Source organism: Anarhichas minor, unplaced genomic scaffold (assembly GCF_050575085.1).
Source record: "Anarhichas minor isolate MPS153535 unplaced genomic scaffold, ASM5057508v1 ptg000003l, whole genome shotgun sequence".
NCBI classification, from domain to species: domain Eukaryota; kingdom Metazoa; phylum Chordata; class Actinopteri; order Perciformes; family Anarhichadidae; genus Anarhichas; species Anarhichas minor.
In genome coordinates this window covers 6,491,946-6,507,351 of record NW_027466449.1, presented here as the reverse complement: position 1 = coordinate 6,507,351, position 15,406 = coordinate 6,491,946, and the positions used below count along the sequence as shown (strand labels likewise).

General features: G+C 41.4%; 1 protein-coding gene across 1 annotated transcript; it reads left to right on the top strand.

The window, feature by feature from the left end:
• The first annotated feature begins 2,996 nt into the window (after nucleotides 1-2,996).
• On the top strand, nucleotides 2,997-13,726 carry slc16a4 (solute carrier family 16 member 4). Its single transcript, XM_076095228.1, has 8 exons — nucleotides 2,997-3,113; nucleotides 3,531-3,663; nucleotides 3,828-3,971; nucleotides 4,175-4,336; nucleotides 4,481-5,146; nucleotides 9,381-9,592; nucleotides 11,259-11,352; nucleotides 13,358-13,726. The coding sequence occupies exons 1-8, from the start codon at nucleotides 2,997-2,999 to the stop codon at nucleotides 13,564-13,566; spliced, it is 1,737 nt and encodes a 578-aa protein (XP_075951343.1). The 3' UTR covers nucleotides 13,567-13,726.
• The last annotated feature ends 1,680 nt before the right edge of the window (nucleotides 13,727-15,406 follow it).

Sequence of the window (15,406 nt, the reverse complement as noted above, 5' to 3'; positions counted from 1 at the left end):
CGAGGCAGGGCTCCCGTGGGATCGCCCAGTTCTTCCCATATAACATACAGTAGTTTTCTCTATAGTGAGCAGTAAACTGAGATTTTGGACACTTATGGATGATCATTATTTTGCATCTTCACTGACAGCTGTGACTTTAGCATCCATTAAATGCAACATATTGTATTGTGGGATTATATGCAGAAAGTCATGTACTTTCTTTACGTTGCATTGTTTAACGCTCAGAATTCAAACGGTGAAAATTGAGGACAGTAGTGCACTATATAGTAAATGGGGATTGATTTCTGACAGACTGGCACTCCAATAAAGGAAAAAGCATTTTTCAAAATTGTTTAACAATTCTTAAGGCTTCCCTTTGAGGCTTTTGTTTGTAAAAGGTTCCCTGTGTGGTTTTTGACCTCTAGTAGAGCCATGAAGAGTCTGCATGCTGCACACGGGTGATTTAACACATATTCCTGTCAATAACTTCACACTATTCCACTGATCAGTGAGCAGTAACACATCAAGATATGCAGCAATGTGCCAGCGAGCTAATAAACATGGATGTCAACATTGCATGATTTAAAACACATGTGATATGAAGAAGGAAATGTTCTCGACACAGTTTTTAGAGCTCAAGGATACAAACAATGCATTTTGGTGAGTAACACAGAACGTTTGTTGACAAGAACTCCACAGGGCCCTTTTAAGACATATTTCAGTTTGCTCAGTCTTCATGCACCAACTCGGACTCGTAGATTAGCTTTCAGAAGGTGGAGATTAAAAGATTGGTTGCTGGGATGCTTTTTTTTAAATTTAAAGCTCAGATGTCATGTAGGGACAGATTTACGACATTTGGACATTATTCACCATTAACCTTACTAAAATCCTATATTATACTAGAAGAAGAATATACAAGTTGTAGAGAGAATCTCACGGTGGAATTGTGCAATAGCATGGTGTTATTCTCAGTTGCTTTGGTACATTTCCTCACATCAGAATAGAAATTCTCAAAAATTCTCTGTTCAGTAGCCTTACCCCCTAAAATATCTAGTCAGTCATGATAAAATAGTTGAACCAGTTGTCATAATCTATCAAGCATGTTTTAAAGACATTTCTATTTGATTTATTTTGTACATTTGTCCTGAATGGATGAATTGCTCACAATTGAATCTTGACTTTCACGAATGAAGGAGAATTTATGAAGCGTTAGATCAACCAATGATCAAATTATACAAAATATCTTGAATGTTGCATTTCTAATTATGTAATGTTTTCCTTTGTGCTATGCACTGCTGTAAAACAATCTTGTCTTTTTCCTTTCTGTATCACAATGATATGGTCAACAAATTACAGTACAAACAGTAAAGGTGTCAATTTGAATCCTGTTCAATCTCCCACATACAGTAACTTGTAACTTTGCACTGTTACAGAAAAACTGCAGCCTTGTGCCATTTCAATGATCAAAACCATAGCCAAAGTTTACATCAGAATATACTTACAGAGCACACTGTTATATTGACAATATGGCTAAGCATTTTGACCATCTTGTTTGTAAAGAATGACACAAGGACTTGTCATTCTGATCACACTGACATGTTCATTGACATTAATATTTACTTTTGAGACAGAAACTAAGGACTTGGAGCAAGTTACAGGCAGGTAATCCCTTGTGTGGTTCTGTTTGTACGAATTATTTCAAGAGATGCACTTTTTTGCAAATGTTAAGGATGATTCGAGAAACGTACCAAGGCGACTGAGGAAAACTGTAATACCGCAAATACTACAAAGCTCTGATCTCCAATCCCCCATCGCTCAAACGCTCAGACCCCCGGCACATTCACAAACATGCACTCAAGCACACTCTGAGGAAAACCTGTGCACAGCACATGGGGGAGAAATACTTTCCTCGCAGTACACTGGCCCAATTCATTCCCCTTTTAATCCGCTCTGTGCTCTCTGCCTAATGTGGTCTCTGCTTCTTATGCATGTCTTAGTCGGACTGAGTTAGCGATGCGAGCTACAAAGGACTGATGATAAACACAGCTTTACTACGCTCTCTCCTTCTAATCTGTTCAAGACCTCTTTGCTTTCCAGCACATGAGGCTAGTCATGTCACACCTTGATTTCTTCAGGTTTCATTGAGACTGTATGTCCTGGTTAATGGTCAGTATTGGATCTGATGTACTTCAATCAGATTGATTTATGATACAGTTACAGCAGAATAGTAATAATGTATATTCTAACTTTGTATGAAAATAATACTACCTGTTGACTTTACTTGACCCTTCAGGGTTGCATTTACATCTTCACCCCCAGTGACAACCAGACAGTCTGTGACACCAGACTTGTGCATGTGCAGTGTGGTGATCGTGCCGTGTAATAAAGTGGACATGTCATGTAGCCTGCCAGACTGAAGACAGACCTTTCTCAAAGCATCGGTTCATGTCTGCAGGAATTGACTACTCCACCTGGGCTGGAAGTCCCGCCCAAAGCCAGTTGATTGACAGCTTTGCCCTTCATGGAATAGCAAAAGCAATAGGGAAACAAATAAGGAAAAATAAAGGGATACAAATAAATTTAGGATTAAATCCCAAATACAGCTATAAAATATTACAAAGTTCATCACCACCAAAGGAAACTTTAGCCCATCATGCCGAGGTCATGCTGACAAGAAGCTTCAAGATACACATGATTGAATATTTGCACCTAATGTAAACACTGCTGAGACATTGAGTCCCACACAGTAGCTGCAATAAGAGAAAAAGAGGTGGAAAATTAACCATGTTTCGTTAGACTGTAACTGACTTGTTTCACAGCTCAGTGACTTCACAAGTATTATTGTCTAATGTCCGTCATCCCCACAGGATCCTTCAGGATCATAACAGATTCATTATCTAACATCATCTGTATTTTTGAATTGGTAAAAAAAGATTTGATTAGTATTTTGGTCCACAGTTGTTGAAGTTATTGATGTTTTGTTTCCTTTTTTCTCTTCTAGTGAAACCAAGGCAGCCATGAACCTTTTCAGGAAGGATGCCATGGCCTCTAAGAAGGAGAAGGAAAAAGAGATCCATTATGAGGATCCTCCAGATGGAGGTTGGGGCTGGATGGTGGTGCTGCATTGCTTCCTGGTATATTCACCTCAGTTGTTTATGATCTCTCATATCTCAAACATGCAAATATCCAGCCCATTAATTTCGACCAACAAGCTTTTAGCTTTCCCAAACACTGTACTCAAATCCAGGTATATTGTGTGGCAATGATGTGGTTTCTGACCTTTCTCAAAAAGTTCCAAATAGGATGGTGGCAGCAAAAAGACTAAAAATACTTCTCACTCCATAATTGTTGATTTAATAGTTTCCATATGTGAGTTTTACAAAGCACATTCTGTAACAAGAAGACAAATGAAGCCTGACGAAAATGTTTGTATTTACCTACTTGCACTCTTTGTTTGCACTGATCTCACCTCCCTCCCATTATTTGTGTGTTGGTTTGTGTGTGTGTGTGTGTGTGTGTGTGTGTCTGTGTTGGTATGTGCGTCCCTGCAGGTAAACGTCCTAGTGATGGGAACACTGAAGAGTTTTGGCATCTTCTTTGTCGCATTCCAAGATGAGTTTGGAGCCTCATCAGAAAGCATCAGCTGGATCGGTTCCATCATGTCCAGTCTGCGTCTGTCTGGAGGTTTGTGTCAGAATGAAGCCGTCTCTGTCTGCGTCCCCTTCACAGCCCTGCATTGCGTTTAAAGACTGAATATAAAAATAATGATATTTTACTGTTTGAAGCTACTTTTCCTCCGCATATTTACACATAGAAAAACATTCTATGTCTTTGTGCTTCTTCTCCAGCACCCCTTGCCTCTGTGGCCTGTGCCAAGCTAGGAACCAGGGTGACCTCCATCACAGGGGCGTTCCTCGTTAGTGGAGGTTTCCTCCTCAGTATTTTCGCCAACAGTGTGGTGTTCCTCTACGTCAGCATGGGAGTGATAGTTGGTGAGTAGAAATTTGTGGTGCGCCAAAATGCCTCAATGAGTCCCAAACCTGCTGATGACTCTAAAACCACAAAGCCAACCCAACGTATCCTCTGCATGAGGACAACTCTTCCTGTCTATCGAGATTCATTATTTCTCTTGTCTGCCCACATTCCTGTTGAAGACACAGTGTCTGATAATGATAACCTTCCTTATTCTTCTTAGGAATTGGTTTTGCACTACTTTACCAATCCTTCTCAGTCGTCACAGCGCTATACTTCCGAAGGAGGTTAGCAACAGCCTATGCGATCGGGCGTTCTGGGATGGGTTTGACCTTTGCCCTTGCTCCGTTCACTCAGTTGCTCCTGGACAAGTATGCTTGGCAAGGTATGCAGGAAAAAATTCTGTTAATGACTGGTGCACACTGTATAATGTATGTATGTTTTCTGGTGTATTTCTTTTTTGTGTCGGTAGAAATAGAACATATCCAAGGTGACATTTTGGGTCCTGAGGTCTCTTTGTCCCCCACAGGTGCAATGCTGATTCTTGGCGGTCTCATGCTGAATCTGGTGGCCACTGGGATGCTTCTGCGACCAATCCATGTGAAGTTTCCTGTTTCAAACCCTACCTCTTCTCCTATTCAAAAGAGCCCTGCTGCATCCATTAAGAGCTCTTCAGAGAAGGAATACACTAAGAGCTGCTTGAATGGCTCCTCTCACTTATCCAATGGCATCTCCAAAGCAGATTCATTGCCATCCCCTCCTTCTCTTCCTCCTTCTCTTCCTCACGGGGACACTGAGAACCTGGGGGGCCAATGTACTCAGGGACCCCAGGACCACTCAGTGAACCCTGAACTGACCAGACTGGTCCTCAATGGTGTGAATGGACACGAGCCTCACCATGACTTGGGTCAGTGTAAACCCACATCTCCAGACATCTCATCGGAGCTCAATGGCAGCATGAATGGGTCCACCACTGTTGGATTTCCCTCGCATGCCAGCACTCCGAATGAGGTGACCATCACAAAAACCAAAGTACTGGATTTCTCCCTGCTAAAGGACCCTTTCTTTTGTATCTACACTTGGTCCTTGGTCTTTAGCCAGCTGGCCTACTTCATCCCCTATTTCCACCTGACCGCTCGAGCCAGAACCCTGGGCATCAATGCCATGGACGCTTCCTTCATCATCTCTGTGGCAGGTGAGGCACCCATTGGTCAACATGTTCTACTATGTTTTTATCATCCAACTTAAAGGAATAGTTTGACGTTTTGGGAAATAGAGCTTACTCTCTTTTTTTTTTTGACAAAAGTTGAGAAGATTGATACCAAACACTTGAGTCTGCAGAGTAAATATAGCTGCAGCCAGCTAGCATAGCTTAGCATAAAGACTTAAAACAGGAGGAAACAGCTAGCTTGGCTCGGTCCAAAGGTAACAAAATCCTCCAACCAGGAACTCTAAAGCTCATTGATTTAAATGTTGGATCTCATCAACGTCAAATCTTCAGTGAACACGTTATGGCTTGCGGAACCAAGCGGATTTCCCAAAACATAGAACTGTTTTGCTTATTATGCAAATGATCTCATCATCAGATTTGATTGATTTTGACAATTAAACTATGATGATTGTTCCTATAAATTGAGTTTGAGATCAAGCACAACTTCACCTCTTACGTATAGAAGCATTGTCATACTTTTCTATTAAGATGTACTTTAATTGTTTTAAAGTTGAAATTGGTGGATTTTATTAATTAAACTATTCTCATCACAAAATGTGTTGCAGAAATTTTCCTCGTCTGGGTTAAACGCCAGTCTGCATTGACTGTGTCTGAAATATGGATGCTCTTTAGAAATCTTACAGACTCCTGATTGAATAGACAGTGGATTGCTGCCATTTGTCTTTGAATGTGGCTTCCAGCAGGGATTTCACAGTGACTTTGAAAAGGGAGATCCAGGTTTCTTTAGGACTGGGTTTTAGGAAGCGATGCAAAAAAAGTCCTCAGTCAACTTTTAGGCATTAATTATTTGTGAGCTCCTCAGACTCTGCAGTCTTATGTAATGAATGTGCTTACATAAAAGCTGAACTTTGGTCCACTGGCCAGGGTGGGTGGGTTCAGCAGTATGCCATTGATGAGGCCACTCTATTATTTACAGAAAGCAGCATCAACATGTTGACCACCGCATGTGCATGTAATTCTTGACGATTGCTTCGTCAGGCTTTGTGAATAATTGAAATACTCCAGACGGTGTTGTGCGTTTACGAGTTAGAGGCTTCTGTTTTGTAATCTATCCATTGGTAATCAGTCCCCAACTAACAGAGATTGTATATCATTATAATAATCTTTTAGGGCTTTGTCTTGCCTTCATTCTGCAGCTGGAGAATGACAGGAAAGGGGGAGAAAGAGGGGTTGACACGCAGCAAGGGGCTGCAAGTCTCTCTACAGGGTGAGCTAAAGGCCGCTCCAGATAGTAATACCTTTGATGTAAAGGTGCTTTTTAGTTAAGAATAATTACAGTTAAATGGTCACATCAATTATCACTTCTTTAGTGCTGTAAAAAAGGGAGATGATGTGAGGGACGCTATTGTCATAGTAACACAAAAAGTTCATAAATGTGTGAAATTAAATTAAATTGTTTGAATTATGCATCAATGCCTCGGCTTTTGGGGGAAGTGGTTTAAGTTACCTAAAGGACTGTTTGGGTGTCCCAAAAAGCAAAGTAATTGTAATGTACGGTATGCAGATGGCCTGTTAATATGCAGTGTTTTCTTTTGTCAACATTGGTGCAGCTGGATATAACCACTGCTGGAGGATTAAGCCAAAACTAAGATGGGTGTCAAATAACACTGCTGTATAAAATTAGACGGGATTAACTAAAATTAACTGACAAATAGGCTTTATGGGCCCTAAACCAGTCTCTACATTGTTTCTATGGCAAAAACCAGAGGACATAGAGAGTTCCCTGATGGTCTACTCTATGGGGTCACTTCTGAGCTTCACGCCAGCGATCAGTGCCGGCGAGCAGCAAGACTGACCGATTCTTTTGATTCAGACACGTTTGTTCAGTCACATTCTCTGGCCATGTGCACCGAAAGAGAGACAGAGCTAGAGAGACGGGGTGCCACCCACACCACAAAGCCACCATCCCAGTGTCCCGCTGTCCCTCTTTCCCCGAACTAGCGCTTGTCATAGAAGCCCATTGACTCAGCTGAGGGAGGGAGGCCACTGTCGTCCGGGTCAGTCTGTTCGTCAACCCTCAGCCACCAACACTGGAGCCAACTGGAGTTGCTAAGCAACACCTAACTGAGTAAAGTTGTTGGCGTGGTGACAAGAGGGGCTCCCAATTTAGTTTGAGTCCAGTCCTGAAGTGGCTTATACTCTGCAGAGGAGCACTGAGGCTGAATACGTAGAAAAGAGGAGGCAAGACAAGCCAGCTTCCACCTCAGAGAAGCTGGGAAAACCAACACGTCTTGTATAACCTCTGCTTTAATCTAGTGATAAAATATCCCTCCTTGAAGCAAAGGGAATGGCACCTCTCCATGCCTTGCAACCTCCCCCTCCCTCGTCGGTTAACGCCCAGAAGCATACATAGATTATACACCTTCTATACCTGTCAGCTCTACGGCGAGAACTAAAAATGTCCCTGATGGCTTAAGGTGCTACTTGGAGAGGACAAATTAAAACTGCAGTGGACTGAGTTTGAACAAGAACAGCTGCAGGCCTGAACCAACCTGCTGAGGCTAAAACACACAAACAAACTCACAACTTGTCTGTGTGCAAGCAGGGACACCCCGGGACACTGTCTTGGGTCACTAGAGGAGGACACATAAACACAGCACAGCTGCCTCATGTCATCTTTCTAACCTCGGGGGAGAGAAATGCTCTAGAGTTATGTAAGGAAAGTGTTCACTCACGAGGCATTTCGATTTTCATTCATGTGAACTTCAGTCAAAGCCTTGAAGAGTGAAGACGTAGCTGATCATCATTAATTAATTACATCAACTTGTTGATTAATTTAACCTTTATTCACGATAAAGATAAATCTGCATACTGTACGCAAACTCATCCATATTCAGCTGAACTTTCATCTGTTTTAAACTGTCAGTGGCTGCAGCCTGTGGAGTTGTGGTGCAGAGGCTGAGCAAAGGATGAGTAACTGTGATCTGCATAGAACCAGTTTGTTTCATTGATCAATGGCTCAGCACCGCCTGCTTGTAGCTATTCCTGCGGTGGTCAATACACCACTGCAGTTTCCGCATTGCCTATCGCTTTCCAGTTGACCTCAGCAGAGAACAACACATATCTGCCCAGTCATCATACCCGAGTGGAGCAAACAATCAATCAGATGCTACGGAGTGCATAATGAGTAGTTTGCCTGGGTGTTGCAAGTGTAATACAGATGTTAACACAGGATATGTTGCCACCCACTCACTGCTTGTGGAAACATTCTCGTTTCAGAGGAAAGGAACAACCGGGACTCCAAATAGATTTGTCTATTTCCCGTTTGTTATTCATGCAGACCTGCGTAGTTTAGCTGCAGCGCGTCATTCTTCCCTCATATTCTGTGTCTGCTGCACCCTCACGCACACACACACACACACACACACCTCCTCCTCACAGCTTTGTTTGTAGACATTAACTGTATGATTTTAAAGGAACGCTCACAAGTCCCTGCATGTAACATTTGGTAGATGCCAGCATTAACCTAGCTGCACTTGAACTTTGCAGTACACTTCATTTCATGGTAACCCATTCAATAGTTTTCCAGATATTTCACTGAAACACAGAAATGTATACCTGATGGTGGCACTAGAGGAAAGATAATGGATCACCAAAGTTATCAGGATTCATTATCTGGGAACCATGAATGTCTTTACAAAATGACATGGCAATGCATCCAACAGTTGTAATATTTCAGCCTGGACCAAACTATCTGCAAAGAAGGATACCATTGAGATTTGTGTTTTTTCAAATGTTTAGCATTTGGGTGAACTGACTGCTTTATGCATCTATCTTTTAAAAAAGTCTCTGAACATTTGCGTTGCAGTAGTAGATGTTAAATGTGAAGCTTTGTGAGAAGACATTTTTGTCTAAAAGTGATGCTCTGTTTTTTTGGATTCCATCATAAACCCCATTACCAAAGAGCAGCTTATACCTGCATATTTTATTGTATGCTTTCCCCAGTCTGCCTCTCTTTTCTCACTGCTTCCTTAAAGAAACAGTGAGGAATATCTTACTTTACGTTATTTAACCAGGATAATCAGTACATACTTTTAAAAAGTAACAATAAGACAATCAAAGCCTACGGAAAAAAAGGGAAGCTGACAGTTTATACTGAAGTCTCCTTTTCACTTATTTGTTACCCTTTTGCTCTCACCCCCAAGATTTACAGTTTTACTTTGACATTTCTAAGCCTCCCGTTTTGCCTTCGTTGCAGGTATCACAGAGACCATCGCCCAGCTGGCTTCGGGCTGGGTGACAGACAAGAACCTGTTCCATAAATACCATTACCACAAGGCCTACCTGATCCTCTGTGGCCTGGTCAACCTGCTCTCCCCACTGGCAACCTCTTACATCCTGCTGATGTTTTACGCTATCTTCTTTGCCATCTTCTGTGGTGGATACATGGCTCTGCTGCTGCCCGTTCTAGTAAGGAGACCACCCTATTTGAACACGCATGCTATGCATTTGTACTCTTGATGCTTTACTTCACAGGTCTCAACATTGTTTTATATGTAATTAACTTGGAAGAATTTAAATATGGGCTTACAGAATATCAATGGATGGATAATGAATAAACAAGGGCTCGGTTTTAAAGGCCAAGCACACCGATGGGGGCAAAATGGACGTTCTTGGGCGTCTCTAAGTGCAGAAGCTGGGTGATGTGGTAAATAGATCAGAGGGTGTGGTGATTAATAACTAAACTCTCAGCCAGTCACCTCACTTGTCTCCTCACTCTGAAACCGCTGTGCCAGTCACAGAGATGCATGACGACAATGGTTCAACAAATGGAAAGAGGCTTGAAGAGTTATTGAAATTTTTGATTGAAATTTTTAGCGTCACTGTGTTGTCACTGCACATTTACTTCAAGTATTGTGTTTGCCGTTGTTGATCAAATCGAACGATTGGCAGGAGATTGACATAGCGGCAGAAACAGATGTGGCTCTATTCTCGCTCAATATCATTTGACTTTTCACAGAATCCCGCCAGCGTCAGTCTCACCATATTATCAGTGTGTAGTTAATTTACTAACCAAGACCCCTACAAGTAATCACACTCTCTAATCTGTTTGAATCACAATAACTGTATTTGTGTGTTGAGACTTTTGCATTATCAATTGTGGCTTCAATACATCATTTAGTCACACACTGAGATAGAAAAGTGTCCTTGACGCAGACTGTTTCCAACTGCCTTAATGGGTGCAACAACATATTAAGTCAGCGAGTATCCAGTATCGTCAGGTCATATCACACCTGAGAACAAAAACGTGAGGACGAATGTGGTGTGATTTCACATGCCGATAGTGTGGTTTCAAAGGGCCGGACATGCCTCTGGGCCTAAAAGTGTGATCAGTTTTATTTTCCTGAATGTCTCCTCTGCCTGTTGATGTCTATAACTGATTTTCTGACAAAGTTTTACCCAGGATGAGTTTGAAATGTATGTCGGGTGTTTACATCTCCTGAAACATGCACCTTGTTTGACTTGACAAGTGTTGATGTGTTGTTATGTCAGATGACCTTTTACTGGTATTTTGCTGACAGACATGTGCATTCAAGCGTAAACAAAAACATGCCCCACCCCACCTAAACCTGTTGCGCCTCCCATATGAATTGACATCTGGTTGGATCGCTGCTTCATCGTCAAGCTGCTGTCGTCTCGTGTGCCAGAACGAGAAGCTTCCAAATGCTATGATTGTATGCATGTTTTAGACAATTTATTACAAGTCAAATGTAGACTCCTACCGTTTCCCCAAGCTTATCATACGTTTTAGTTTTTATGTTGTTTGTCCTCTTCTGTAGGCAGGTATTTGTTTTCATCCTTATCATGCAGTATCAACTTGCAGATATGTTTGACAGGTCTATATGTTGACTATCATGTTGAATAGTTGTACCCGGAAGCTCAAACCATTCATCTATTTAAGATTGTTGTATTCTTTGGAAAATGCCTGTTACAATATGGTAGTAATATGACGGAAATGTGATTTGCATAGTGTTGAAATGCATGCAAAACACTTTTCTTTCAATTTTAAAAAGCCATTAAGTAAGAATATGACCCAATAAGAACCGTGGGTTGAATTTGTTGTTCTGCTCTGCAGGTTGATCTCGTGGGGGCAGAGAAACTCAACAACTCCATGGGCTTCTCCATGTTCTTTGTCGGCCTAGGTTGCCTGACAGGACCTCCTTTGGCAGGTGAGTGGATCACGTCATGGAACACCTTTAGTCAGACATGTGCTAACCCACCTTTCTACACTTTTAACAACCCCATACTGCATGTGTGTGTGTGTGTGTGTGTGTGTGTGTGTGTGTGTGTGTGTGTGTGTGTGAGTGAGTAGATAAGTCTTTCTCATGAACATATATTTTTTGGAGGGTGTTGAGGCACATATTTGTATGGGGCCCTGAATTCCTTGCAGTGCCTCCAAGTGTGTGCCTGCCTGTCTGTGTGCATGCAGTCATCGAGAGTGAAAACTGAAACACACAGGAGAAAAACAGCCTATAGATAGTGCAGCCCTTAATGCCGACTGGGACTTTGGGGTCGCTTTGACAAAAATGCATACAGGGGTTACTGGGTCAAATGTCATCTTGCCTAGAAGGCTTTGAGTCACTCTGTTTAACTAATGGCAGACTGTCTTTGTTAGTCTTAGAGGGCCGTTTCTAATCTGGAATCAGTTTGTTGTTAGAGTGTGTTTCTTTTACAACAGGTTGTAGCAGATTCATGAACTACGCCTTCTCTCGGTCAGCCCAAAAACATAATAAAAACTGTGTGTGCGAGTAAAAACAGTTTTCATCTTCAATACATAATGCTGAAACTTGCTTCGAGCTTGCACAACATATTCACCCACATTTTATCTGGAAAAAATAACTCTTCGTGCCCTTGGGTAATGTTTGGCTCCAGTTAAACCGGGGGGGTTCCCTTGAACCTATTGACATGGAGCCTGTAAACTAAGTTGGGCAGTCCCTTCAAAGGAGCATATGGATTTCGGGGTTGAAATGTGACTAATGACCCCGTTTAGGGTCGTATGGAAATAGCATGTGGCTCTGTTTACCATCCCTGCTGTTCAAGTAAGAAACGTACATGAGGTAAACTATAGTCCTTGCGTGTGACAACATTGTTGTCATGTCCAGTTCTTCCGGATTGACAGCTGTTCATTAAACCTGCTTATTATCTGGTCCGGTGCTACTTTTCTGTCAAGTGACGGGTCAACGTGGCTCATGTAAAGAAGACAAATACAACCACAGAAACTTACGAGTCACCTGCAGTGTAGTTTACACCCAAGTCACACGTGCTAGAAATGTGAGCTCTCACCCATGCTGTAATCTAGACGTATGAAGAATGTAAAACTGTGTGTCAAATTAGAAACATAAAGGGTTCACTTTAAAAAAAAATGTAATATCCATTTTGGAAAGAAATAGTACCGGAAATGAATTGTATAACATTTGACAAACATATGTGTCCTCAAGTTAGGTGTCTTTGTAATTTTTGGTACTATGACGTTTTTTATGACATTTATTGTGTCTTTTTAATTAAATTTTAAATGACATTTTTATGGTATTTCATACGATACATATTTTTTTGATGTACCACACTATAACATTTCTATTATTTTAATTTATTATGACGATCTTTTTTTACTTTTTTTTTGTCCCTTTTGTCCCATAAAATATCACTTCAAGTGTTTATTAAAGGGACCCTCTAGAGTCGGGTTTCACTTTGTTTAGCGCCTTCTAAACTGCCCTTACCCCACATGTATTGTATTATTATTCCATTACAAACTCAGTTGCAAATCTGACTTGCATACAAAGAAAATTGCACTGGCTCCTAAAGAAATGTACAAATCTTTATTGATAATTGCTCAAAATGTCATTATAGGGTATTTCGAAAAAACATTGTTCTAGTATTTATACACAAAAATGTAAGAAATACAACTATGGTTGTTTTATTTGCATGCAAAGGGATTTTATCCCAACTCATTTTGTGCCTTTTCCATTGAAAGTCCATGTGTGCCTGTGAATCAATATTGATTCCAAGTTTTAAAAATGTCTTTTGAAAAATAAGATACAGCATGAAATCCCCACATCAACACTTTCAACAGGCTTCCTCAGCTTTAATCAAGTTATGTTATATAAATGAAACGTGCTGTGTATTACTCAACAGATAGACAGGCTCTTAAAGTGTTCCTGTTTTTGTGTTTTGCAGGCTTCCTGTACGACTACACTCAGACTTACGACTGCTCTTTCTACCTGGCCGGGCTCTGCTATCTGCTCTCCTCTCTCTCTCTGTTCCTGGAGCCGCTGGCTCAGCGCTGGAAGAACAGCAACGAAGTGACCCGGACCAAGAGAGCAGAAAGCAGCTGTAAGACCAACGGCTGCTTCACCCCCGACCGCCTGCAGAACGGCGCTGTGTAGGAATGAATCCCAGGGAAGGCCTTCGATCTTGAACCAGCATGCTCACAACTTGCCATGGGCCTGCATACCTTGGACCTTGGACTCCAGCTTAAAGTTGTGACCAAGTGACCCTTCATTTCAGCAGGAGCGAATCATGGGCCGAGGAAACCACAGTAACATTTCTAAGAACATGCAGTTCTCGGGACGATGGCGAATAGATGAATATGTTGAACTTTTAAAGAGACAAACTTTTAGCGTTCTGCTAAATATTTTACTTCCGATTCTTGTTCCTATCAGACGCACATGCATCCAAACTGAAACATACATCATCCAGCATATTTTAATACTACCTGCTTTGCAACCTTAACTTGTTAAAACACAATCTAAATCTGTTTTCCAATGCAACAACAAAACTGCATTCACTTTGCGCCATCTTTTTATTGCTGGAAACTAAGCTATGCCGTTGAGCTTGAATGTGTGACGGCATTAATGGAAGCACATATCAATGAAGGAATACTTCTCACTCGATTTCTGAGGAAGCTTTTACCTGTGTCTGTAAACCTGTACTCACTGGTATGCACTTTGGGCCAAGTTGTGATTATGCTGCATGACATTTCCTCTGACCTTTATAAATGCCAGATAGTTAAGATACTGTACAACCACTTAAAGTGAAAAGTTGGCGCCTTTCACGTGGATGTCCAATCAGGTAAATGTAGACAATTCAAGCAATGCATTCCTCAGTGACACCTATATTGAAAAAGGAAACTGATTTCTGCAGCTGACGGAGCCAGCTGTGCCTATATGTACCATTGCACGTGAGCTTCTGACACCAGAGGGTCCCTGCCAGCCATATCCTCTTGCAGGTCAAATGTAGCCGCTGCCTTTCTTCGGCTGTATACTCTGGCTCGAATAATAGGGCTGGATATCAGAGTCAGCCAAGTTACTGCTAAATGTGTCCTCGTCCAAAACAGCCACTGCACTCGTATTTTGGAAATGTAGCTAGTTTGCAATACAAGTAAATAGAACAAGTACGTTGTGTTTTTGAGCAGCATCTAGACTAGAGCATGCCTTGAAGTCATGTACGTCACTGAACGCAGAAAGACCAACTCGTATTGCAGCTGCAAAATCAGCTGTCTGGGTCAATTTAGCAGGAATGTATTGCTTCAAACGACTACATTTACCATTAACACTGATTGGACTTCAAAAATAGAAGGTAGCAAAACCCCCCTCTAATTGCAGCCTGCCGCCATGACATAATGTGCAACCTGCTCTTCAAAGCCAAAAAGCAGCAACTACTTCATTCTAATAATCTCTTGCCCCCAACTGGATTGTTGTAGGCACAGGGGCAGATTGTGTGGCATGTGCTATAGCATTTAGAGATATTACCATATTCAAATCTTTATTGTTGATATGCTGGCTGCTTCAACTAGTTCAGCATACTTAGACATTTAAACTTCAAAATGTTGATCTCATTTAGGACACTTGTCCTTCTGTTCAGATGTTTTGATATCTTTGCCCCATATATTATAATGGACAGAATGTTCAAAGTTTAAACATTTTATTTTTCTCTTTAACCCCTTCATACTCATTCATACCTTCATCTAACACTGTTTGTGCTTAATAACATTAGTTCAGTTGTTTCATACCTCGTGGTTTTTCTGGAAGTGCAGTTGATGTTAAAAACTTCTTTTCAGAACTTTTCAGGAATTGTGTGTGTGTGTGTATTATATGTGCTGCTAACACCTCAGCCTCTAGCAACGCTTACAAGTCAACTAGCAGTTCAAAGTATTTCAGGCCTAAACTTCAACTGACACTTCAACTTCTTTAATCACGTTCTAGCACATTGTGACCTGTTTATAGT